The sequence below is a fragment of the Girardinichthys multiradiatus genome, chromosome 24, assembly GCF_021462225.1.
Source record: "Girardinichthys multiradiatus isolate DD_20200921_A chromosome 24, DD_fGirMul_XY1, whole genome shotgun sequence".
NCBI lineage: Eukaryota > Metazoa > Chordata > Actinopteri > Cyprinodontiformes > Goodeidae > Girardinichthys > Girardinichthys multiradiatus.
The window spans coordinates 6,116,529-6,143,635 of NC_061816.1; the positions used below are offsets into that span (position 1 = coordinate 6,116,529).

At 41.7% G+C, this 27,107-nt stretch overlaps 1 protein-coding gene and 1 long non-coding RNA gene across 7 annotated transcripts in view; one reads left to right on the forward strand and one right to left on the reverse strand.

The window, feature by feature from the left end:
* The window catches only part of si:ch211-246m6.5 (von Willebrand factor D and EGF domain-containing protein), a 31,766-nt gene extending 10,857 nt beyond the window's left edge, over window positions 1-20,909 (reverse strand). For 2 of the 5 annotated variants that reach the window (XM_047355555.1, XM_047355553.1), the window contains exons 1-19: window positions 20,684-20,909; window positions 14,235-14,419; window positions 13,202-13,430; window positions 13,065-13,130; window positions 11,463-11,695; window positions 9,703-9,792; window positions 9,485-9,626; window positions 8,364-8,581; window positions 7,967-8,040; window positions 7,614-7,887; window positions 7,284-7,486; window positions 6,272-7,164; window positions 5,997-6,133; window positions 5,761-5,922; window positions 5,574-5,678; window positions 4,285-4,399; window positions 1,270-1,535; window positions 981-1,200; window positions 759-890 (exon numbers count right to left, since the gene is read on the reverse strand). In XM_047355555.1, coding sequence (XP_047211511.1) covers window positions 759-890; window positions 981-1,200; window positions 1,270-1,535; window positions 4,285-4,399; window positions 5,574-5,678; window positions 5,761-5,922; window positions 5,997-6,133; window positions 6,272-7,164; window positions 7,284-7,486; window positions 7,614-7,887; window positions 7,967-8,040; window positions 8,364-8,581; window positions 9,485-9,626; window positions 9,703-9,792; window positions 11,463-11,695; window positions 13,065-13,130; window positions 13,202-13,430; window positions 14,235-14,419; window positions 20,684-20,771 — 3,832 coding nt within the window. In that variant the 5' untranslated portion in view covers window positions 20,772-20,909. Of the gene's footprint in view, window positions 1-752; window positions 891-980; window positions 1,201-1,269; window positions 1,536-4,284; window positions 4,400-5,573; window positions 5,679-5,760; window positions 5,923-5,996; window positions 6,134-6,271; window positions 7,165-7,283; window positions 7,487-7,613; window positions 7,888-7,966; window positions 8,041-8,363; window positions 8,582-9,484; window positions 9,627-9,702; window positions 9,793-11,462; window positions 11,696-13,064; window positions 13,131-13,201; window positions 13,431-14,234; window positions 14,420-20,683 lie in introns of all 5 variants that reach the window. The other 3 variants (XM_047355552.1, XM_047355551.1, XM_047355554.1) reach the window with 2 other exon arrangements.
* Window positions 20,910-22,888: 1,979 nt separating this feature from the next.
* LOC124861811 lies at window positions 22,889-27,017 on the forward strand. 2 transcript variants are annotated; one of them, XR_007036755.1, is made up of 4 exons: window positions 22,889-23,745; window positions 23,884-24,065; window positions 24,204-24,305; window positions 26,416-27,017. It is a non-coding gene; the product is annotated as an uncharacterized LOC124861811 (long non-coding RNA). The 2 variants fall into 2 exon arrangements; XR_007036756.1 differs by lacking the exon at window positions 24,204-24,305.
* Window positions 27,018-27,107: the final 90 nt, after the last annotated feature.

Genomic DNA, 27,107 nt, shown 5'->3' on the forward strand with positions numbered 1-27,107 from the left:
AACTGCAGAAAGAGTGGACTGAGGTTGGAGTCAGTGCACCAGGAGCTGCTCCACAGGAGCTACAAGCATCTTACCTGGGCTGAGGAGATGCAGACCTGGACTGTTGCTCAGAGGTCCAAAGTCCTGTTTTCAGATTAAAGATAAATTAGCATTTCGGCACTTGATGTCTCCTTCTGCTGATGAGCTTTATGGAGATGCTGATTTCATTTTCCACACAAGACTTCCAGAGGAAGATGAGGCACCAGAACCAACAATGCAGATGACCTGAAGGTCATTTTTTTAAATTAATATTGTCATATTAAAATTTTCTAGGACACTGAGTTTTTGGGTTTGAATTATCGGAATCATCACAATTACAACAAATAACTGGAAATATTTCACTCTATGGACTGAATCAGACTTTCAGTTTCTAAAATGAGTGACAAAAATATTGAACTTCCTCACTATATTCACATTTTTTGAGCTATAACTGTTTATCAAAGTTTTAAAAACATCACGGCTACAATCATGAACCATAAATCATAATCAGCTATTCCACCGTTTCTGTTTATATATGGAAAAATAATTTTAAATACAGTTTTTGACAAAAAGATTGATTTAGCCATCCTTTTCAGAAAAATATGTGCACCATCTGTGGACGCTGCCGTGTCATCTGGGTCTACAGTGTCTGATAACTGACCACCCCTGATCCGAACCATTAGCTTGTCTGGTAAACACCATCCTATCTAAACTGCATGATGCTTCTAACATACCCTTACAGGTTGTCCCATTTCCCAGCATTCCTTTGGGGCATGGACCACAGCTAAAGGAGCCAATGCTGTTGAAGCACTGGACTCCTGGAAAACATGGATTCTTCTCACACTCATTGATGTCCTCCAGGCATGTCAAACCTTCATAAAACACAGGAGAAAAGTAACGTGCCGACGCCCCTGCAGAACGCTCCTGATTCATGTCTGGTGTTAAAACCCGTCCATTCTTACCTCTCAGCCCTGCAGGACACTTGCATCTGTACCCCTTGGCTGTGCTGATGCACCTGCCGGCTGCACACGGTGCCGACAAACATTGATCTACGTCCTCGCTGCAGAGCTCGCCCTGTTTACCCTCCGGACAAACACACAGGTACTTCCCACTGCCAGCAGGAAAGCTGACGTCCGTCACGCATGTCCCTCCACTCAGGCAACCACAAGGGACAACGTCAACCTAAGTTATGTACAAAATAGGTTATTCAAACCTTAACTGTATAATTCCTGCTGCTTCCTTCAACTTTACCTCCACTGTAAAGGTGCTCTGGGCATTGCACTCGTCAGAGAGCGTGAAACTGAAGGACTGCTGAACCTCCTCCTTCAGGAGAACTGATGGGACCCTCCAGATGAGGAGGCCAGCAGGAGAGAGCACAGCCCCGTCTGGACCCTCCTCCAGCTGGAACAGAAGCCCGGAGCCCTCTGGGTCAGACGCCGCAAACTGGAAGACGAAATTCTCTCCTACAAATGTCCGCAAGCTGCTCTGAGGGCGGTGGAAGGATGGAGGCACGTTGACTGGAAAATGGACAAGAGAAGCGACTGTTATCCAGATGTTTATCAAAGCAACACCTCACCTTCTCATTTACTGTATACACCTACAAATATTTGATGACAGAAGCTTCCTGTGCTCAGTGAGACTGTTTATGACCAGGCCCTTCCTGGATGAATCTCTGTAAACATGCACGTTCATGTCGGGAAGGTTCTCCAGCTGCAGGACCCAAGATCATTCAGCATCCTGTACGGGGACCATGCTTCCCATGCAGATGTCCTCTTGGTTCATAACAGTGTAGCATGAACCAAGCCTTCAGCTGCTCTCCTGTCACCTCAGATGGCCTGCTCAGTTTAATATTTCATCTCAATAAATGGTTTCTTAAGCCAAAACATTACACTAGTCTCCCATGGTAGCCATGTTTTTCTGACATTTCAAACTCTTTATGTGGTGTTTGAGTATTTAAAGCTATCTGCAACTACAGCATGGGAAAAAAAATAAGGACAACCCCACTAAATATTCACTTTGTTGTTCCCGTCGAATTTGTTTGATTTATCTTTGGAAAAGAAAGCGATAGTACTGAAACAATAAAAAATTTTATTTTTAAATGAAAGGACATCCTGCCCCCTCATACTAGTAACCTATTTGGTTGAAATGACTTGATTAAGATGCTTCTTGAAGCTCTCGTCCATCTCTGACATCAGTCTGAGGAACGTTGGCCTCACGTTGGCTTAACGCAGGTTTGGCCAGTTTAATGTCACCCCACAGCATCTCAATAAGATCAAGGGCTTGATCTGGGCTTTGACTTGGCTTTCTTCTTTCTCAGTCAGCCCTTGGTGGAATTACTGGTCTGTTTTGTGTCACTGGCCTGTTGCAGGGTCCAGTTCTGGTTCAGCTGCAATTGTTTTTACAGATGATCTCAGAGGTCCCTTCAGCACCCTAGAGTTAATGCTGAACTCTGTTGGTGAGCAGACCAGGTCCTTTTGCAGCAAACCCTGGCCTTCATGTTCCTTTTAGAGAGCAGATTTATTCTCCCTGCTCACCTCCCATGGAAATTAAACTTTAGTCTCTGATTGGATGTGCATGGACTTTCATATCAGCAGCAGTAAGAGCCTGCTGTAGGTCCATAATGATATTTTAAGGTTTTTGAAGACTTCCTTTCTTGCAGTCTGCTCATGGGGTGAACCTGAGGCCAAACCTGGGAGAACAGTTGTTTAAATGTCCTATTTTCTGTACAGTGGAATGAACCTTTTTCAATCCATTTCTTGATATTACTTGATATTAAATATCCATATGTCCAAATATGTTACAAAAACACAAATGTTGAAATAAGGTGTCCTGATTGTACATGGGATTCTCCTATAAGAGACGGAGCACAAGTCACTTTATTTCCTTCATAATGAATAATCCATAGTTAAACATCACTTCCTGACTGGCCGGCAGCAGCAGGAGGTAACACTGGGGAGGATCTTCTGCTGCACAAGAACCACCAGCACCAGTGCACTCCAGGGGTGTGTTCTCTCCCCTCTTCTCTCTGTACACAAATGACTGCACCTCAGAGGAACCGTTTGTGAAACTCCTGAAGTTTGCAGATGATGATGATGCACAGGAGCTGCTGGTCATCTTATTTTTTTTTTTTGACAGTACCCTGACAGGAAGGGGTGCAGAGAAGGGGGAGACGTCTCAATTCTGAGTTTGAACCTGCTTTTAGTCTGTGAAATTATCTCATGTTGAAATATCTTTAATGGGCAAAATAACTCGTAACAAAAAGATGAAGTTGCCCAAATATGAGATTCCCAGCAGAAGACCTCTCTTGTGATTAGCTAATTTAGGGCTGCCTTTGCCTCATTGGCTGGATAACATGGCACAATGCCAACATTCCCCAAATTTCTGCATTTGATTGGTTGATCATCCCTGGCTGACTTGGTCCAGGTCAAAGTGTAGTCTGGCTGCACCAACCAGCGTTCCTCTCAACCGAACTAAGGACCGATCACCCTGAAGGACTGTGGTTGTGTTTTTGATCGCCTGCTTAGTTCTGTGAAATTAAATCTCAGATTATTTTGCAGAAACTCTTTCCAGGACTCTTGACATAAATCAGAATCTGAATCCAAAGTGAGGAGCCTCAGGACTTCCCAAAAGCTACCTACTTGTTTAAACTTAGTAATATCGGTGTATGTAAACTTCTGAAATTTAAAAATAGAAACATGAATAGAAAAACATCCTTTAAAATATTATTTTCTTATTCTGGCATTTAGAAAATAATAATAAACACTAACTGACCCAAAACAGTAAAAGTTGAGTCTGATTTAAAGTCAGTGAGGGGAAAAAACGTTATGCATCTTCTTATACAATGTATGTACATTTCTGGCTTTGTCTGTATCTCTAAAATCTTTTGGGATTTTAATGTGTCATGTTATTCCTGTTGCTTTCCATTTTGGTCCAGTTCTGAGGCAAATAATTGGATTTATTCTTGATTTAGTTGGACATTTACTGCAGGGTAGCCTCACTACATCCAGTATGATAGTCCTTCTGTGCTGCTGTGTGGATCAAACATGTGATTTACCCCCACTCCTAACCCAGAGGTGGTTAAACGACGGGTCAGAACATGCTGGGAAAGCTCCTTTGATCTACTAATGGAGACAAACAGGATCCCAGCTGGACTCCCACCACGGCAGCAGCTAATACTCAGTTTAACACAGTATTCTCTTGTTCCTCACCTTACATCACCTGCTCTTAAATGTTTTTCAAATAAAAGGAGCAAAGAAATGTTTCTACCTTGGTTTACAGACCAGGTGAATTTGGAGGTTTCAGGGTAACAGATGAGGCAGGGGCTGCTGGGGTGTATGCTTCCGGCTGCAAAACACATCCCGTCTATGTTACACGTCTTCTCCTAGAACCAAAACACAAAGGAAAGAGGAAAGGTGAATGCTCTTCTGTTTCCATGGGATTCCAGGTTGGTCTTTCTGCTCTTAATGTCCTGCTTGATTTCTCCCAGCCTTTTCAAGCAGATGCAGATCTTTTTGATGCACATCTGTGGCTGTTTGTCTGTGTGTTCGCTCTAGATTGTTTGCCAATTTGTACTCCAATAAAAGTGTTTCCAGTAACAAAAAGACGATTTTATACGTATGTAGAGTCTTTAAACAAGCCAGCTGTTTAACGAGGAGAAGAAATAACTCGCTCTGTTTCTTTCAGTCAGATCCATATAGATGATCAGAAAATAGGAAGGCTTTAACAAACTCTTCCACCTAACACCCCCTGCGTCACATAATGCTCCACAAATAGCTTCTGGTTCTGAAATCCTGCAGAACTTCGTCGCATCAAAGTCGGTTTATTCGCCTGTGCAACGGCTAGTCTTTGCACCGTGAACCGTTACTGTAACTGAGGCTGGAAATCAGATCCCGGAATGATGAATCCAACATAAATATGTTCCCATAGACAACTGGAAAACAAACATGGTTGAAGCATGTTCACTGAAAGAAGCGGTTCAGTACTGTGCATGACTGGTTTTGATGAGAAACAAAAGCGATCGCCAATTTATTCCTATCTCACAGACAACTAATGTTTCAGATCCACAAACTAGTTTATTATAGGACAAATACAAAAAACAGTTTTTAGTTTATTATATTAAATGAACCAATCTCTCCAAACCAACCTGAGCCGTTTGTGAAGAAAGTACTTGCTCCCCTTGTTTAATCATGAATTAGCTAGGATTTACCACATTTTTGTTCGTTTTCATCAGCCACACCCTGGACGGGTCACTTCCCGACCTCTAGAATCAAGAAATCACTTAAACGTTATCATATTTTAAAAAGCAACACATCATGCCCAGATCTAAAGAAAATCAACAGATCATCAGTCCCTATTAAATGATTCGTTGGGTCAGTGATCTTCCCGCGTCTCACAACTAGCCATCAGCTGAAAGGTCTCGACACGGATGGCCGGGTGAGTGTGACGTAATTCAGACCAGCTGGTGATCCTCCAGGAGCACATTACTGTCATGGGGAGGAAGCTGACGAGAAACCTAAAATGGAGAAAAACGCTGCTCCCTTTGGGGAATAAGTTACCTTTAACTTACAGAGCCCTGAGTACGATGCCTCGCAGACCTGGCAAACATCGTCGTATATCGTCAGCATCTTCGGCTGGCTGTACTGGAAGCCATCGTTGGTCACCTGGAGTCAAAATCAGGACCAACATAAACATGTACTTCTGGAAAGCAGAAAACAACCCCAAAACTGCAGGTAAATATATTGCCTTGATGTCCCATCGTGCGTATGGTTGGTCGTCCATCATGAAGTCCTCTGTATTGATAGCTTTGGTGCTCAGTGATGGAACAGCACAGTCCAAAGCCTTGGAGCTGAGGAAGGTGGCCTTTGTCTTCTGCTGCTCCTCTGGAACCCAAACTTTGTTCATGTACTGTAGAAGTTCAGAAACATAATGCTTTTGTCTTGAAGGATGTTGGCTCGATATGAAACTTTGCCTTTGCCTACCTTCAGCCTTGTGGTGAGGCAGCTCAGGTCAGCAGAGTCGATGAAGCCGAGGCCAAACACTCGAACACTGCGACAGTCAAAGGTTCGGATGTCACAAAGTCCACCGTTTTCCAAATCCGTTATCTCTATTGGCTGGCCTATTGGAAGAGTTGTTTCTTCATTGGCTTGGAAATATGTTTTAAAATGAACACTTTAATGGTTTTAAATGTTTAGTATTACCATTGATTTAATTCACCCATTTTAGGAAACTTCCACGACCACCTACAGATACTTACTGATGGCAAGGCTGCAGTCATAGTTGCTGTAACTCGGATAACACTGGCAGCCCCACTCTGTGCATTCTCCATTTCCGTTGCACAAGTTTGGACAGCGCAGGGCCATCACCACTTCCCCAGAAGCACCTTGAACCTCCATGGCTCGCTGGGTCCGGTTCTCTAGCAGCTGCCTCTCACACTCGTTCTCCAGAAAGGGCAGGAGTGCTTCCTCCCAGCCCAGGTCATCCTTCAGCTGCAAGTCCATCATACAGAGATCCACCGCTTCATCAAGGTGGCGTCCCAGCAGACCTCCACATAAGGCACCAACAGTGGAGTTGACCAAGGCCATTTGGCAAACTTCCAGAGCTTTGGCTGAGGACAGCCCAGTTGGTGTAGGCCACTGGGGTTGAACTTTGGGCCTAGGTTCCGCAAGGTGATCTTCAGGAAAAAAGTAGGCAAAACTTTCCAGACCTGCTTGGCTTCGGCTTTGAGTTACAAAGACAGGCTGAAACTCAAACAAAGCCTGTCTCTTTGACCTGTCTGTAGAAAGCAGCAGATCTTCTCTCAACTCACCATCAAGTTCAGAATCATCACCATGTTGATTTTTCTCCCTTTTAATCCACAGGTTCCTCTCATCCAGAAGATGACCACTCAAAGTAGACACTTCCAGGATGTCCTCCTCTTTTCTGGGACTCTTGATGTATTCCACTGTTGTATCCATGGAAGGAAAAACGGATGTGTAATCTATGTTATCGTATGCAGAGCATTCGGAGCGAGCTGAAGAGCTGTGCACCATCCCTCCGCTATATTGTTGAGAAGGGTTATACTCTCTGTGGCACTGACAGAAAGGTCGCCTGGTCTTTTGCGTGATTGCAGGTGGGGTGGCGTCAAATAAACTCTCACCAGGAGCTATCCTAACAGAAAAAGTGAAACCCATTGCATTAAATAACTTTGGAGACGTATCACAGAATCAAGAACTTCAATAGAATGAGGTCATGAGCAAAAAACAATGTCTTAATTTTAATTGGCTGACCTCCACTCCTTAATGAAGCGATCCAAATCATCAGGACCATATAAGCCACCATTGGAACCATGGAAGTCATTGTTGCTGTTGTGGTCAAAGGTTCCACACAGTCCTTGAGTGTTGCTGAAGTCGACGCTTGGGGCTCGAACAGACAGGCTCAACCCCCAGTCACTCACATCTGCCCTGACAAAGGCCCCGGAGGGAAAGATCAACTACAACAGGAGAAACACAACCAACAGATGGTTAAAATGGGTGCAAGTACAATAAAAATCCATCAGGCAAGTGATGACTGAAGCAAAAATCAAGACAAACACAGCGGTAAAATGTTCAGATACCTACAGTGACCTTCTTTCCTTGATGGGACTCCAGGACCCTGACCTGACTACTCTCATCACTGAGGTTCTTCACAAAAAGCTGGGGTTGAGTTTCTTGAAGCTGGCCATTGCACATGTCAAAGACTGCTATGTCATTCCCTTCTTGCACAGCAACACCACAGTTGCAGGCCACAGAGTAGTGTCTGCTGCCACAATCCCACTGGCGAGAATGGACCTGAAACCTCCTGGCAAGACTACGGTACAGAACAAATGTGCCAGTCTGGTGGTTCTCATAATGCCTGGAGATATGCAAGAAAAGGACATACATTTAATAGGGTTTATCTGTTTTTCAGCACCGCCTTTTGAGTTATTAATTACCTGCGATCAAATGTGATGACATGTGGATCCGTCAGAGAGTAACAGATGGAAGTGGGAATGTCTTGGACCATGACCTGGAAGGAGAGCATATTAAGGCAGAAACATGTTTAGACCTCATGGTTTAATTTCAGTAAACGATAATGTAAAAGCTCCAGTGATTGTTTAAGGTAAATCAAACTCAACTACCATGCTTGCAATTTGTTAGACCCACTGGAAATTTGGAGGTGCTATTTAGGCTAACATGTATAGTTTGGACTCCAGGAAGAAACAGAGTACCTGGTGAGAACACTCTGAGAGAACAAGGAAACTACAATCCGAAAGGCCCCCAGAGGGATTTTAACCCAGAAATGTCTTGCTGCAAGAATTTGCCCAACATTCACAACAAACATAGGTTCACCTTCAGAGAAGTTGGGGTATAGCTCCTCCAGATTCTCGGTGCACTGGGTCCAGGCAAAGCAGAGACCAGGCTCAGTCGGTTCCCATCACGTGTGAAATCTGTAACAGCAGTGAGGACAAATGTTGCACTGCCACAAGTACCGCCGCTGCAGGTTTCTGGTTGGATCTCCACCTGGCAGGCTGACAGCACCACATTGGGGACCTCAAGCCTAAGGCTGTCTGTGGATGTCAACACAGTGTTGAGTTAGCATTAACAGATGGAAGAGGTGTCCACTGAACTGTAATCATAGGTTCTCAGCAGGTTTGATGTGATGATTTACAGGATCGTTGAGAATAACACGGGAACCAGAACAGGACTACATACCCTTCAAGTTTATCCTTTATAACATTTTCCCAAAGGGTCAGTAAACTGGAAAAAAAACTGATAATAAAAAGACAACATTTTAGTTTAGCATTTTTTGTTCGTTAGGATATTTAATTTGGGACCCAGGGTGTTTGAACTCGTCTATCTACAATATTTAGCTATTAGTGCAAATGACTCCACACCTTTGTATGGTTAATGGCTGACACGGATACCCTCATTGCAAAGGTGACCAAGTGTCATCCTCTATAATCTGCGAGTATGACATCATCTGCATAGAGCAACGCCTAGGAGTGAAGTTTTGGTAGATCATGTCCATGCAGGAACCTATGGAGATGTTCAAAGGTGGTGTTATTCTGGAGAGCATCGCTGTACAGGAGGCGGTCCTAATTTGTGTACTGTTCTTGGATATCATGGGCTTGTTAGGTTCTCCAGGTGAGTTCACATGGGACATGATCCCAATTGATACTCATTTTCTTATATTTACCTTCCTCATTTATAAACTTCCATTAATACAGTTACAAGGACTTAACTGGTTGAAAGAGCATTAATTGCTATGGTGGTCGTCTAAAAAAAGTTATCATCCAATTAAAACCACCTTGATGTTGACTATAGGAGTATATTTGGTCAGTTGTGTGCTGCAGAGACATTTTTATTTACTGCCAAAATTTGGATTTTGCATCCTTTGCTTTCCACTGTTTTAGTTGCTGAAAACACAGAAATAATGCAGATGTTATCTGTGGTATCCTAACAGATCTGACCTGGGTCATGGATACTCAGAGCCAGAGAGACTCCACACTGGTGGCCGAGGTTGGAGCTGAAGCAGGGAATGGGAACTGTGCTGTGTACGATCACCTCATGCTCCTTCATGTTCTCAGCTATATGAAGAGAGTCTGGAGAAAACTGTGGAAAAGTAAGAGTTTAGATGCTAAATAAAGCTGGTTTCGTCATGAAGAACATGAGAAAACACAACGTTTACCTTTAATCCAGCGTAGAAACTTTCACTTTCTTTTGCAGAGGATCTGGTGGTGTTGGAGTTAACTTTGAAAGTTGACACACTGCACGAGAACTGCAACAAAAAACAAAAGGTTTGTAAGAGAAGTAAAAGAATCGCTGATAATCTAACAACTAGATGTTCTCAGATTTCTCCAGAAAATGAAGACCATTTACTAAATCTAGTCAAATGCTGCTTGGAGGCAACTCCAGCTGGAAGACGTATGTTGATGATCTTTCTGCTCAGATCAACTTCTACAAGAAACGATTCATCGTCGAGATCTAAACATGGCTAACAGTCCTGTCCTACAGAGGTGACCTCAGATGTCTGTTTAAATGCCACAAATGAAGTTGGTAGAAAATTCAGTCAGCAAAACACATGAAAGGAGATAAAACTTACCTTTCCTTTTTATGTTCTTCCCATACTCATCATTTTCCGTGCTTCTTTCATATCATTTCCTTTTTATATCCCCTTTTTCCTTTCTTTTCCCCTTGTCCTTTTCCTTACCTTCCTTTTCTCCTTTCTTTAATCTCTTGCCCCTCCATATCCTCCCTTTCCTTTCCTTATATCCTCTTTACTGTTTTTAATTTCCTTTACTTTTGTTTCCTTACAACCAATGTTTCATTCTTTCCCTCATTTCTGTTTATATCCTTTCCTTCCATGCTTTTATTTTTATTTTTTCCATATCATTTCCTTAATTATCCTCTTTTTCTTTCCATACCTAGAATTTCTGTACATTTCTTTCATATCATGTGTTTTTCCCCTAACATTTTTCCATTTATTATTCTCTCCTTGTTCTTCTTATCATTTGTTATCCTCTTTTGTTTTCATTCCCTTTATTCTTTATCATTCATTTCCAAACTTTTCTATTCTTTCCCTTTCTTTCCATTTTATTTCCTTTCCTTTGTTTCTTTCTGTTATATTTTGTCTATTTCTTTCCATATCTTCTTTTTATCCCTTACTTTTAATTGTCTTTTCCTTCCTTATTTCCCTGTTTTTTCCATATAATTTCTTTTCCTATCCTTTTTTCCTTTTCTCATTTTTCATCTCTCCATTCCCTCCCCTATCTTCCTTGTCCTTTAATTCGTTTCCTTCTCTTTGTTTCCTCTCTACCAGTGCCAGTTGTCCTTCTCAGATAGAAATATGAACCTGAGGTGCTGCCGTTCTCAGGCAAATCCTCTGGTTCCTTCTTTAAAGTCTCTTTAAACAAGATCAGCAGCAAAAGCACAGGTTGAGATCTGGCCAGAAAAAACATCAAAGCATAAACTTCCCAACATCCGTCGGTTCGGACTCTGTTTCAGATATCCGTGTTCCCCTCGCTGTTGGTTCTGGGCCCGCTTTAGCTCTTTTCCATTATTATTCCATTTCCGGTTTAACTTCTCTGCTTGTTGTGATGTTTTCTAATTTTCCTTCACTCCAAGACAAGATGTTCTTCACCATCTGTCTGTTTCAAAGAACTTCCCTGGAATCCACTGTGAAGATTTCAGGGAAAGTAAATGAAACCCATGTGGATCAAGGCTTTCCCTGCCTGCATTTAATTTAACTTCTCCACCTTAAACCTGCTCTCTCCTAACTCAATCTGAGAGATATTGCCTGCCTACTTTTACTTTTTGAGGCTCAACCCTGAATTGAAATAGGTCAGTGTGATCCATATCTCACGCTGCCCGCTCCAGGCCTGAAGCTTTCCACATGTGCTCCCCTCCCTCCAATAATCAATAATCCCAGCACAGTCTGGGGGTAATTACCGTTTCTCCCAGCCTGAAGTGAACGCCATCCATCTCCACCAGGGAGAAGTGCTTCAGCGTGGATTCCTGTCTGATCTCGGCCTTCATCTTGTTGCTGATGTGTCTGGCCCAAACCACCTGGAAGCCCAGCGCCTGGCTCCATGGAGGTGGGATGAAGGAGCACCGGAGGTGGACGCTGTGTCCAATGATCTCTGGGGTGATCGTTGGTCGGGAAGGCAAGGATGGGACCAGAGCTGGGAACATTAATATATAGGCATATCTCAAAAAATTAAGACGTCATAAATAATTTGTATATTTTTATTCACTAATTTCAGCAAGTAAAACTCATAGTCAGTACAGAATGAAATATTTCAAGCCTTTATTTCTTGTAATCTTGATGATCATGGCTGACAGAAAAGAAAACCCAAAACTCAGAGTCTCAGAAAATTAGAATATTACATCAGATCAATAAAAAAAGATATTGTAAACCAAAATGTCTGTTCATTTCTAAGCACTCGGTACTTGGTTGGGGCTCCTTTTGCATGAATTACTGCATCACTGCAGTGTGGCATGGAGGTGATCATCATGTGGTTCTGTTGAGGTGTTCTGGAAGCTCAGGTTGCTTTGATAGTGGCCTTCATGTCATCTGCATTGTTGGTTCTGGTTTCTCTCATCTTTCTCTTGACAATACTCCACAGATTCTCTGAGGTTCTGGTCAGACCAGTTTGCTGGCTCATCAAGCCCAGTACCACCATGGTCAATGGAACAGCTTTTTGTTCCTTTGGCAGTGTGGGCCGGTACCAAGTCCTGCTGGAAAATGAAATCAGCATCTCCATAAAGTTTGTCAGCAGTAGAAAGCATGAAGTGCTCTAAAATGTTCTGATAGAAGGCTGCGTTGACCATGACTTCAGAAAACCCTTTGGACCAGAACCAGCAGATGACAAATCATCACTGACTGTGGAAACATCATACTGGAACTTAAAGCAATGTGGATTCTGTTCCTCTCCACTCCTCCTCCAGACTCTTGGACCTTGATTTCCAAATGAAATTCAAACTTTAGTTTAATCTAAAAACAGAACTTTAGACGACGGAGCAACAGTCCAGTTCTGCTATTGTTTGACGATCCTCTCAAGGATGTGGTTATCCCTGTTGCTGGTGCATCTTTTCCTACCACACTTTTTCCTTCCACTCAACCGTCTATAAATATGCTTGGACACAACACTCTGTGAACACTCGGCTTCTTTAGAAATGACCTTTTATAGCATCTCCTCCTTGTGGAGGGTCTCCTGGACATCAAGTCAGTAGTCTTCTCCATGATTGTTTAGGCCATAATAGGCAATTACATAACATTTATACATTAAAAATGCTTTTTTAAAATGGGTTTTATGTAATAATAATTTTTTCTGAGTAGCAGGATTTTGGGTTTTCGTTATCTGTAAGCCATAATCATCCAAATTAAAAGAAATAAAGGCCTGAAATATTTCACCCTGTGTGTAAAGAATCTATAGGAGTTTCTCTTCCTGAAATTACTTGAAACTTATTTTTAGATCCACCTGTACACATTATAATAAAGAAATATGAATGTTTTATAAATGATTTCTTTGAATTTCCCAAAATTCATACCTTTGCATTGACCGTTAACTTCCAATTCTCCTGGTAAACAGACTCTGGATCCCAATTCTGGAGCAACTGAGACATGAGTTTAACTGGACATCTTATCATCATCATAGTTAAGGAAACAGAAACCCCGCGGTGTTCACCTTTAGCGCAGTATCCCATGCAGCCCTGCGTCGGCTGCAGATAGTAGACCAGGAACTCGCCGCAGTTCCTCACTGTGATGGAGATGCGGAAGAGGCAGCAGTCTTTGGCGCTGCCGTGGAAGAACTGCCAGGTGGCGCAGGCGGAGAGCTGGCGGACTTGGCCCGGTCGTGGCAGAGGGGTGTCCTTCAGCGACAGCCAGATCGGCGCCTGAGTTCCACAGCGGTTCATCTGCAGGAAAGGGGAGCATCATGGGAACCAGTCATTATCTACAGAGGGGTTTATTCCCTACACCTGGGCTGAAGGTGCTTATTAAACTTGTCTGCTGATTTAATAAGCACTATGCCAAAGTTAAAGTGACAGAACAATCCTACCCTTCTGCTGCATTTTCAGCCGTAGTCGGACTTCAACATGTCATTAGATTGAGATGAAATAATCTTATATGCTGGGGAAATGATCTTGCATTGGTTCAAAAGTCAAAATGCAAGGTGTATGACTGTGGAATAATGATCATTTATTTATTTACATCAATATCAATAAATTTCAAAGTGTTTGTTTCGTTGAACAATGCAGTCTGAAGGTAACCTTCCTGGAGCTTGGCGTCTCTATAGTCCAAGTCATCTTAGGGTTAGGTTCTGTTATGGAAATTTTAGTGCCTTGCTTGATTCTCTCTTTGATACTCTACAGGAACTGACAAAAGTATTAGAACCCCTCAGTGTTATTCCACTCTTCTCTTATTTAGTCTTAGAGTAATGGTTTCTCAGCCTTCTGCTTGCAGCTGTGTGAGATAATATGTACGCCACACTGTTAAGGTTATGTCTAGGACAACAGGTCTCATGAGAGTCATCTTGAAAACTGTTGTAGCTTATAGGAGAACTTTTACTTTGTCTGGTTAGAATGATTTGGCAGCACTACTGAGCACATCTCCGATGCTGTAAAATCCTTCTCTCTTGCAAGATTAAAATAAAGCTGATTCTGAGTGACAATCATCAGTCTCTGGATGCAAATCTTTCTACAACAGTTCTAACGTCCTACCTCAACGCAGGTGGTCGGCATCTCCGCTGGCTTGCCGTTGATCCGGAACCGGTACCAGCCAGGTAACAGCGAGTGGTCACAGATCAGGTCCTGGATGGCTGTGTTCTGGATCTCTGTGGAGTCGAAGTCGACGCTGCGGTACGGGCTGTGTAAGATCCGATGTCCTCCAGGGTAACACTCTGGAGCTGTGAAGAACAACGACAAAAAGGACCAACTGAGGTGCTGCTGAAATGGCCAGAATCCTTCTCATGAAGGGGCATGTATTTTACTTTAAATCAGCATATTTCCTCCTAAAATCCCTTCAGTGACCTCTGCAGACTCCAGAGCCTGAGAACATAATTAGATCAGATGTTTATCTAAGGCAGAGTCCAGCTGTTTTGCTTCCACAGAACCGATTTGATGGTGGTAGACAAAACAAAACCAGTGCATGTGGGAATCAGCACATGGATTTCTGACTGTCTTTGACTTTATTGAGACTTTTTTATTCTCGCTCATCAGTGACTTCATCAGGGGTTTCTTTAGATGGTTGAACATCTGGCCTTCTAATGTCAAGTAAATTTAATCCTGCTGGGAAGTTGGGAAAGCCAGCATGTGGTAAGCCTCAGTGTAACTGGATATATTTCAACAAAGTATTATTTAAACCCAGATATGTTTCATATTCATGAACAGGACCACCAAATACCATAGAGGAATCCCAACTTTGCCATAATAAAACATGTGTTTTGAATAAAATATAGCAATGGTTTAGCTAACATTTTTAGGCGTTTAAAGTGGTCATCACTGATAAAAGCAGTTGATTACTCAAAGGAATGTGCCGATTCAAATGTAATTTCATATTAAAAAAAATTGGAAAAAGAAGAAGCACCAGAGGGTGTATGGTTCCACAATCTGGATAGGTGCTGGTAATGTTCTCTGTTCACAGACTTTCATTATGTTTAGACCAACTGCAAGAATGTTCTGCAGCTGCTTTATAAGGGGGAACACACACGGGAAGCACTGCCTTGCACTGGACGGGTCACACTGAGCTGCGTTGAAACAGAGTAAATTGCTCCGCCTGTGGATTTTAACTAAATGCAGTTTTGTATTTATGCCAGCAGGTGGCATGTTCTGCAGCAAGAAACAAAGTATTTCTACAGTAAAATGAATTTATAATACCCTAAAATGTTCACTATGTAATTCTTTTAAACAGCATTCCTTCTTTATATCGTCACGTAAACCTCTCACCATTGCAACAGTTCAATGTCTTCCACTTATTCAAGGATGGGTAACGAGTTGAAGCAAACCCATCCAATCATTTCCCCAGTCACACTTTCCAGTTTATTCTGTGGGATCCCAGGATGTTCTACACCAAGCCCATTTCCTTCACTTTATCTCCAAAGTTGAGTCCTGAATCCTATAGAGAATGCTCTCTTAAGCCGTTTTTATCCGAGATCTCGTTTTTTCAGTCTTAGTCTAGACCATAAGCAACAGTGAGGGTTGGAGCATAGATGGCTTTTAAATTAAGCTTTGCATTCTGGATTGGCATACTGTTTACTACAACAGACCAGAGCAACGCCAACATTACTGTATGCCCCAATCCGTCTATTGCTTGTATCCATCTCATGATCCGTCCTACCATCTGGAGGTTTCTCTCAGGCACATCACCCCGGAGCAGACCCAGAAATTACTATACGGACTTAATGTCTTGTACACTCAAAAAAAAAAAACAGTTAATCACAATGTCGGGCACCAAGAAGACATGGTCCAATCTGCACTTAATTTGGTCCGCATGTAAACTTGAGATGGGTTCAAATTACAAAGAACTGGTACATCTAAAACAGGCAATAGAGATGATAAATCATGTAAACAGGGGTGGGGTGATGCATCTTCAGGTGCTTTGAAGAATCATTTCACAATTAGAGGATTTTTGTAGGTTCATTAGATCGCTTTACCAACACCTGGTGGAGTTTAACTAAGATAATATTACGGGTTTACATGTGGCTGGGTGATCTTGACATGTGGTTGCCAAACTCGGGGCTTAGAAATTTCACAATTAGAGACAAGACTTCAAGTTACCTGGAGTCCTTCGCTCCTGACCTTTAAATAACACAAGGAACAAAACTATTTTCTATGCATTTTCAAAAATGAAACATATCTCTAAAATGTTTTGCAAAACGATGGAAATGGAAAAGGGTTCTTTCTACAACAAAAAACTTAAGAACACAACAAAATTACAGTGAGTAAGAAGGAATATCTCAAACATTTCTGTCTCATGCAAGAAAACTCAAAAGAGAGGAAAAACATGTAAGAAAATAGCACGAAATCAGCCAGATATCTGCTTTTACAACATAACTGTAAACACAAGCTAGTAAGAAGTCACCTAGTTGTTTTTCTTGGTTAAAGCTTGAACCCAAAGAAAAGTTGGATGGACTTAATTTGCCAAAGCTCAAGGACATACAACATTGTAAATGCCAAATGGGTCATGTCCCTTAAATAAGACAACAGATTAACATAAATCCCCACTAGTTTCAGGAAAACTGTGAAAGATTTGGTGTTAATTTTATGAGCAAGAAGGACCTCTTCACCCCCTCAGGTGATCTGAGTATGCTGGAATAACAGAAATTCCTGTGAGCCTCTCTTGGATCGCCCCAGGAAAGGATGCTTAGACCAACAGGGCATGACTAACACCCTTGTGAAGGTGGAGACGAACTTTCAAATGTTCTGCTGCTGTTCACTGAGACGGTCAAAGCTGTCAGCAGAGGTCTTTGTTCAAGAACTGAAACAGGACAAATGGGGATTGCCCAAGTGGACTTGTTTCCTCTGTTTGACGTGGAGTAAAGATGCGTAAGAAACAAACATTCCGGATGTCTAGAGCCCCTGAAAGCTGTGAAGTGACAGAACACAGTTACAGCCGACGATCCCAGTCCCAAACAAGACCCGTCCTCGTGTTGACAGCCTCTTTAAAGCAAATGCTTTTGTTTACATTGTCGCTTGTCTGAGTGTATGACCCGTCTGGAAGTCTCTGAAAGAGATGCGAGGTCAAAGGTTGTCCAAACAGCCACGTCTTCAGGGAGGATGAGTGTCGACCAGACTATGGTGGCTGGTTAAACCCCCTGGCTTAATGGGTTTATAAAGCCAAGAGGGGGAGGGACCTAATGAACTGGACCCCCCGGAGAGAAACAGATCCCACCAGGTCCGGACAGGGGCCATCGGCAGCCCAGATGTGCAGGGATGAAGATTAATTTGACATGGAGTGGTCTTGCTCTTGTATCTCAGGGGACTTGTTGGTTGGTCACAGTAAAGGTTCAGGAGTGCAACAAAAATGTAAAGTTTTGTTGGGGTAAATTTATGGTCCAAAACAAAAATGTTGGGTTGAGTTGAAAGAGTTTTTGTGCATTCCTAGCCGATACATAAATGAGCTTATTTTGTTTAAATTATGTATTTATTTGCTTAAGAGCCAGAAAAAATAGGCAATTAAACTAAAGTAGGAGAAAAATAGAATATTTGTTGTCAATTGCCTTATTAGCCTGCAATATAGCTGCACCATTGTTTCAGTTGCTCCATCCTCTGATTTGTGTTAAATTATATAACACAATTTAAACCCTGTTCTTTTGTTTTAATTTTGTAGTAAATAGGACAACATATCTCCAGTGTCTTGATCTAAAGCTTAATGACGATCACCCAAATAATAATGGTTCAGTCCCTTCAAATATTATGTTAATTTAAGTGTGGAGCAGGTAAAAATAATACAGTTCACAATAAAATACTTAATAATAATTAAAAAATCAAATATCTGTGGACAGCGAGTTCTTTGAAAGCATCTCCAGAGCATCACGCCACCATCACATGTTGGACTGTCAGTGGGACGCTTCTGAGTTGCTGCTGGTGTTGTGGCAGATCTAAGAGCTTTAGAAGTGATTTATAACCCTTTCCAGACTGATAGATCTCAGTGACTTTGTTTCTTGTCTGTTCTTAAATTTCATTAGCTTGGGGCAGGATGTGTTGTTTTTTGAGATCTTTTAGCTTACTTCATGTTGTCAGGCAGGTTCTGTTGAGGTGATAACTTCTACAGGTCAGGCAGTAATCAGGCTTGGGTGTGTCTGGTAAAACGGAACTGAAAACTGTTTTATGCTTTTAGATGACAAGAAAATGTGCTGCTTTTTGATATTTTCTTTCAGCCTTGTGAAGCAGTCAGATTGTTGCATAAGGTAAGGTAAGTTTATTTATATAGCGCTTTTCAGTAACAAGACATTCAAACGCTGTACATGAGGAAGAACAATTAGAATACAATCCCAAAGAAAATAAACACAGAAAAACAAATCAAATGACACTAATAATCCTTGGGAGTAATAATAATTAATAATCCTTCCAAGTTTACTTGTAGAAATTGGTTCCAAGCCACTCTTAACATAACAAAGCATCTTATGCTAAATAAGATGATAATATTGAAAGTCTCATCATTCCACTGAATTCTAACTAGGGAAGCTGAGTCACTGGTACAACACAGCTTTAATCTAAAAATATTTTGCTTTTACTGGTACTGAAGTTGAACTAAGATTACTTAGTTCAACAGTCCATAGGAGTCTAATTAAGAAAGCTGGGTCATTGGTGTAAGAGCAGCTATAGTCCAAATTACTAATAATGTTTGGTTTTCGCTGGTAATCCTGATAAGACTAAAAATCTATGAAAATGTAATGAAATACTAATAATTGGCTTTTGCTGGTAATCCTGAGAAATCTGAAAATCTATGAAAAGTAATGAAATCCCACATTTAGGTAAAGTAAGATAGGAGGAAGAAAAAATCATATTTCAGACTCTATTCTTAGCAGAATAGAGTCTGAAATAGTACAACAAACGTCAGCAGGGGTAAACAACACATACATAAGTAAAGATTCAGCAAGGCTACGGTGGGATCTTGAGGATGTGAATGTAAGTCTGAGTGTTTTTGCAAGAATTAGACTGTCAACACTGGTAGAAGCGCCATTGTCCTTGAGAAGAGAGGTGGAAGTTTTATCCATCGGCCGCATAGTCCTATCAGCACACAGCTGGTAGGGGAGTGCTGGAGAAGAGCGTCGTGTTTATATAACATCCAGGAGATATTTTGTCGATAGACAGTTAGCAGAAGTTTCCAAGGCCACATTGAGGAGCCAGATTTAGAAGAACAATAAATGTTGCGGTTCAGGCAGTTGTGAATTTCCAACTACTTTAAGAGTTTTACTGGTATGTCTCAATGGCGAACCCAAATAGCCAAATTTCTGGTATTTTCCACAGATCTGGAGTGCACAACTTCTTCAAGATTATATCCTTTAACCTCTGAGTCCAACCGCTGCCAGACTGCAATTCTGTTCAAGAATTGTGTCCAGCTTGCGATTCTGCTCTCTTAACATTTCAGTCTGAGTGTTGATCGCTCTACAGACTCCATCTAACATCGTAGGCAGCTTTGGAATGCTTTGAACAGCCGCCCACGTTTTATGAATCACTCGATAAGCCACCAACTCCAAAGAGCAGAAATCCTGTTATCAAAAGTCCAAATATGTACACATTTTCTATGTCCTCAACCGACATCGTTGTCAGGCACACAATCTTCCACTGCTGCCAAGAATCCATTGTGTGTCCAGAGAAGAACGTCCTGTTTGGACAAGAGGGTCTCCTTTACCCTGTCTTCCCTTTGAAAAAAAAAATTTATCAATTACGTTGAGAGTCCAGCTGACCAAAGGATATGCAAAGCAAGACTCTGAGAAAAATACAGACAAAAAGCAGAAGCAGGGATCAGCAGGGAGGGAGAGAAAGAAAATGCGTGTCTTCCACCAAGAGCGAGAGAAAGGAGCTGCTGAGTCCTAAATAGTCCTGCTAGTTTGAGCTTCATTGAGATTATTGTTCACTACTGGTCAAAGAGAACAACTCCAACTCATCCTGCTGTTACAAGAGTTACATTAAACTTATTTTTGGCTCAGAGAAGTTTGATGTTCTTGCTGCAGGACTGAAGAACCCCCTCAATGGTTAATTTTATGACCTCATAGCCCCCAGCACCTCTTAAATTTACTATTATCAGCTTTGTTCTGTTTTCGGACGCCCTGCCGACAAAGACTTTTAACCTTTTGACAGCAGCTTGACAAAAGTTTTACTTTCTTTCTTTTCACCTTCTTCCTTCAGAGGAGAGCATCAGAACATCAACCTAATCTGAGACATAGTACCTAATACTGAGTAAAGACCCAGGATTTTTAAGTAGTTGCTGTTTTCTGTAAGTTAACCTCAAATGACTACATTTTCTTTTTACATAAAATTATTCCTCTAAAGTCTGTTTCCTTAATTGGGTTCTTGCGTCATTTAAACTCCATCTGAGTTGAGGACAAGTGGGGTGGCTGTTCTGCAGAGTCCTGGTCCCAAATATCTGCGCCATCAGGTTCTGGATCGGATATCTACAAGGTGTAAGGCTGCATGCATGCATCATGTTGTTCCGTTGCACCTACCGTGTTGCGCCAGCGCTCCTAGTTGCGCAGCCCACAGCAGCGCGACGCGTAACCATCCGAGAACCGAAGCCAAGGCGCAACAATCCATGTGTGCAGCGCGGACAGACCCAGCTGGATGCGCTCAGTCTCTCTGTCCCATTGAAAGTGGAGGGGAGAGGTTGCAAAACTATTCTGTTAATTAGAGGGAAAGACGCTAAAATGTGCGCCCTGCTCACCGGAGACTGGCTTTGAGATGAAAGAGGAGGAAGAGGAGGAGGCAGGACAGCGCTTGTTCCTGGAGGAGGATCTTTGGAGATCCTCTAAGTGACTGTTTAGACTCGGCGCAAATATACAGCCTTGCATAGTATTCACACCCCTGAACGTTTTCCGCGTTTCTGTGACGTCACAACCACATCATTATTTTATTGGGGTTTTAGGTTATAGACCAACACAAAGTCATGCTTAATTTTATAGTGGAAAGATGATAATTTTAAGTTTTTTCCCCAAAAAAGGATAAACAATCTGAGAGACTGGTGTGCATTTGTTAGCATCCCCTTTTTTGTTGCCCTTAAATAAAATCCAATGCATATAATTGCCCAAAGAAGGTCTGTAATTGGTAAACAAAGTCCAGCTCTGTGATTTAATGTCAGTAATGTGATTCTGATATGGGCGACATGACTCTTCTCCCAGGGCGCCACTGCATCAAGGGGAGGTACAACTGCTAAAGACAATGTATTTTGCACCCTAAACAATTCAATTCAATTTTCAATTCAGTTTATTTATATAGCGCCAATTCACAACACGTTGTCTCAAGGCACTTCACAAAAGTCAGGTACATACATTCCAATTGGTCCTAACCATTGAACAGTGCAGTCAGAGTTAGTTTTTTATTGAAATTGGATAAAAAGTTTTTCTGTATGCCTTCTCTCTTATGTAAGCCTTGTAAGAAATTATGGCTGTACTGTTGGTGGCTGATTAAAGTTGCTGAATAATCCCTAAATTGTAAGTCAAATTTACTGGTTAGCAAGAGTTGGTGCTTTTCCCAGCTTTTCTAGGGACAGGGAAGCTGGTCAGAGTTCATGGGAAGATGGATGGAGCTAAATCTAGGACAATCCTGGAACATACAGCCAGAGATACTAGGTGGTTTAGGTCAAAGCATATTCATGAGTTAGAACGGCCTAGTCAAAATCCAGACCTAAATCTCCTTGAGAATCTACTAAACCATTCTCTTGCTTGTAAAAAGAAGAAATTGAGCAGTTTGGAAATATTTTTGGCTTTTAGAAACGAACGGAGTATCAAACAAAATGTTACACTGTTAAACTAAACTATAAACCAAATAACAGGAAGTCATCCTTGAGCTCCTCATGTGGCTGCAGGCGGTTTGTGACTGAGCTGATGTCCCAGCATGGTGGGGGAGGTCAGCCTCCTGACTGGAGTAAATATCAGGTGCTGGAGGCCACAGAGAGGAAAAAACCACATACCTTTCCACTAAATAAAAGACCCAAGCGCAGCAGCAGGTGTTCTGAACTTGCCTTTTCATTGAAAGCTCTCTGAGACTCTGAGAAAATCCTGCAGCTTTGAGTTGCAGATCACGCACTGCAGAGATTTTCACTGCAAAGCTGAGAAAAACAAGGCAAACAATTATTTAGGTCATAACGAGGACAGTTTCTCAATATTATTAGTTCTTCTGCAGGTTTAAAAGTAATTCATATTATAGAATTACCCTTTGCCTGTTTTAATCAGTTTAATTAATATGGTAAATATTAATATACAAACTAATAGACTTATAAATGTGGTTTAAAAGTTTGTGAAACAGCAACAGCATCTATTAGGACCCACCAGCTATTTCTAAGAATAAAAAGTTTAAATTAAATATAATCATAAATATGTGATTAAAAACAGAACATATATATATATATAAAAAAAAAAACTAAACTAAAAAGAACATATGTGACATTTAAAAGCATGTAGACTCGTTTAGGAACCAGTAATTAAGGGTCTGACTGCTGTTTCTGTTTTGTTTAATTCTCTCGTTAAATAAACTCCTTAATGTTGAATTTGATCAGGAAACTTTCTGAATAATGAAAAGAAACAAGCACAAATTTCTCAGAATAAATGTAGCAAAAGAGAAAGTTTAAAGAACATTTTAGGCATCTCCACAGATCAACAAAAATAATGAAAATATTTCCATAAAATCCAGGAAATGTCTTTAAAAAGGTCTGCTGCTGCTGTTTTGACAGTAAAGTTACTGTAATCCCTGCAGTTTTTACAGCTGAACTAACCAATAGGATGTAACTGTAACATTTGGGCTTTTCACAATAAAACGTCATTATTCTTAGCAGTTCTCTAGATGTGCAGTGTATTCTGGGAAATTTCTGAGCAACTGATATTTAGTTGTTATCTGTGGCAGAAGTACCACTAGTGATGTGATCCATATGATGGTCCTGCACTCCTCAGTTCTGTGGTTCCTGTGATGATTTATTAGATGATTTTAAGTAGGATGTCATGAGACATATCTGTTTACGCTGTGTGGAAATCCTTTTCTGGACTTTTTAACACAGGTGGTCCAAAGAAAGGCATCGTGGTAATTTCAGCATATTTGTCCCATCTCAGTGAGTCGTCTGAGGGTAGTAGAGAGAACATCGTCTGCCTACTTTGATTTCCACGCCTTGAGAAACAGCCACAGGAGGGGATGGATCTCATTGTTGCCCACCGAGTTCTTCCAGATGTCTCACATCCTCATTTTACTGTGAGAACAAGGGCGAGCATGTGTGAGGCATGTCAGCTGGTGGGGAGTCCTCAAACATCTTGCATCCACATTGTTTCTTTGATATGAGTCACCCCCAACACGTCTACTTGCTTATGCAAACAAAATGAGCCGTGTCCTTGTGTCTTCAAAGATTTTTACAGGAGTCAGTTTCGTGAGGTTCTTTTGTAATTGTCTGTGGTTCTGGTAGAAAACACCAAGGTGGAGCTTTTTTCAGAGTCAATTTGAGAGGACTTGGAGGGATCAGTGGCTGATCAACCTGACTGGAAAGGAAATGGACAGCTGGAACCCCGGGTGTCAGGTTCTAGTTAAACTGGTAAACTGGGGACCCAAAACATAAGATCTTGCATATATTTAGTTAGTCCAAGAAAATGATCCAATGTTTCACCTTTGAGAGTAAAAACTATCCGAATGAATCTTAAGGTAAGACTTTGTTTTTTTTCTGTCGACTCAGTGGTTTCCTGAAGGTTCTTCAGTTTCTCGTTGGCTGCTTTTTCCAAAATAATGAGGAAAATGGAGCAACTGATGGGTGGATGGCATCTACAAAGCATCCTCTTTTGTCTGCTGATCTTCACTGTGGATGACCCAGCGACTGCCTGATCACCAGGTTGATGTCGCTACTTGTGTCCGTCGATGGTCTGTATTAAATCATGTTCAAACTGGACCATTTGTTGTTGGTGCCTAAAGGGGAGTGGGGTCTACACCTCCTACTGCCTATACTTTACTGACATCTAGTGGATGGACACTAACACTCCATCCTTCCCATGTTTTTAGGGGCCTTTATTGTCTATTATGCAGCTTCAGTGGCGTCTAATGGGGTGATGAATGTTGCTGTTTGTTTATCCACTCAACCCAAATTTCTGCTGCAGAAATCAGGTTAGTGTTTAAGGTGGGAGTCCCATATTCAGTCCACTTGGGTTTCCAATATGCAGGTCAAATTTGATCTGAACTGCTCCTGCAGATTATCAAGATGAGATGAGAGGCTTTTTAAAGGCTTAAAGATGTCTTCAGGTGGACTTCTCTCTTTCTCCCACCTTCATCCAAGGTTTTCCATTCGTGACATATAATACAGCAGGGGCAGAGCAAGTCTTCCCACAATTATATAGTTAACAAAGTTGTTTACCCTTTTTAGCTGTATAATGTATTCGTTTCATCAAACATAGCAAAGAGTTTATCAAATCAAGCACAAAATCATGTAGAAATTATTGTGGGTCATTTAAGTTCATGTTCCTCCTTGTTTTAAATCAGGACAATCATCAGGATGATGCAGACTCTGGATAAAAGTGTTAGTGTCATCTTAAAAGTTTCATAACTAACCTGCAACCCCCCTCTCCCCCGCTCTTGGTTCAGTCTGGACCCCTGTCTATAAATGTACCTGGAACCTTCACCTTCCTGTCTGCTAGTGGCAAACAGGAAGGTGAAGGTTCCACCTATACCGGATTGGATGGAAGGAGAACATGGAGTAAACATTTGGGTCGCTACAGTTTGTCAGTCACTGTCAGACTGAATGTGGAGCTAAGGTGAAGAGGTGAAAGTTCAGATCTGAAACTATTGATTTGTTTTAGTAATGTCGACATCTGATTATTCACGGCTGCTTGAGACAATCCAGATTTAAGTTGCTATCTAACCTAACAGCTGCTTAAATAAATGTTTGTTTGGATTTTCTTGTTTGCTGTTAATAAGTGTCCATGGCTAACCAACTGTTTGCTTAAGTTTTGTACTCCCCAAACACTGGCTTTTATATGTACTGTTCCATATGCTAATAGTGCTAATAGCTCTAAAACGTACTTGTCTTCAGTCACCATTTTCTAGCTTAGAGAGGTCTTCTGGATGCAATTTCAACAAAGTGGCTTAGTAATCTTTTGCAGTTACTCAAGGACAAGGACTCAAGGACAAATCGAAGAACGCCTACATGAGTCCAGACGGGAACACTGATATCCCAATTGTTCTATGCACCTGCCTCACCAAAAATGAGGTCCACCTGGTTGGGGAAGGAGCAAGGTCCCTGACCCCTGCTGAATCTAACTTATGGGTACTCCTATATAGCTGTCATGAAGTGGCTCAAGAAGATACAAAGCTTATTTTTGGGATGGTTAGAAGTTCAAGTCCAAATTCCAAGACAACAGGAAATCTAACGAGTTGGCAGCTTTCCTTTGCCGGACTGAATCGCTCAAAATATATTACTATTTTCGAGGTAAAGTAGTTCTAGGTATGCTCTGTGGATAGCTTAGTGGGCAGATAAGGCTGCAATGTGTGCAGAAGGTCCTGAGTTCAAGTCCTAGAAGTCTTGGTAGGCCAGAGGGTCAAAAAAAAAAAGCCTGTAGTAGTTGTGAGGGTTCAAGTCCTGGTAGTGCTCTGCCAGTCTTGTTGTTTTCCCTAAGTTGATGTTGGGCTTTGAACTGATAAATGCTCTAGGAGAACCCCTCAAGGTGTCAGTGATGCTGTGGTCTAGTGGTGTTATCAGCTAGAACTAGAGAATGAAGGTGTGGTACATGGAAGGCTGTTAGCTCAATTCCTGGGTAAATTCAGAAGTTTTATGGTGATAATTGAAATGGACTATATTAGCAAATGGATGTGCCTTCCTCCCTCCCTGTTGGTTGGAGTAAGGGGGAGTCAGGTTTAGCCTCAGTTATGTTTGAGGTGCAAACACACCCTCCATTTCTGCTACCTGTATGACCCCTTCTCTTTTCCAATGGTTATAATCAATCTGACAGAGAGAGGTATCCCAATCCTTGTGGTTTTTAGTATAACAATGACCATCAGTGGGACCCTTTGTGAGGTGCCTTGAGACGACATTGTTGTAAATAAGCGCCGTTTAACTAAATAATCTGAACTGAAACTATCTGTGTAGTTATGCTGCTATAGGCTGCTGGAGGACATAATGACCACTTTCACCCTCTTCGCTACATTCTCACACTACTCTCCAATTTGGCATTGTTTGCTGTTATTTCAGCTTTTAACTTTGTTCTCTCTTTTCTCTTCCTAGAAGCTACACCTGGCCTGACTCTGATGCACTGGGTTATGATGTTTTATTGGGGCTGCAGACACAACTTGAATTGCATGGACTAAATTTCTCTTCTTGAACTGGACCTTCATACCAATATCTTCCAAACTGACTGGGAATGTGGAGATACAACAGTCAAAGAAGAGGACAAAGTTTGCTAGCGGCTACAGTTTCTTGTTAAGTCCAAAGAGACGTGTGTTTTCTGTACTTGGTTCAGTTCGGGGCCGATTCGTATTCAGACCATAAGCGAACCGCACCAGAGTCCGTTTGGAAGCGAACCAAGACCCATTTTTGGAGGTGTTCTCGGTTCGCTTGTTTGGTGCGGACCAGGGTTCGCTTTAGTGTATTTAGACCTGCACAAAAGGTCCGGAACAATGGGGGAAATGAACTCTGGTCCGTTTAAAGCGGACCACAAGTGGCAGGTGTGAATACACCCCAAGTCTCCGGGAAATCTGGCTTTTGATCAGCAGCAGAAATGAAACCTGATGTTCTGTGAATCGGACCTGACAGACCAGGATCTGAGGAGAAAACTGTCTCTGATTCTTCTTTCTCTGAATGGAAAATAAAAGCAAATAAAAGCAGAAGGTTGCAGTAAACAGATAAAATGATTCCTTGGTCGGCTGATCTAGAAATGATCTGTTACTGGATACAAATTGACATTTACCTTCAGAACG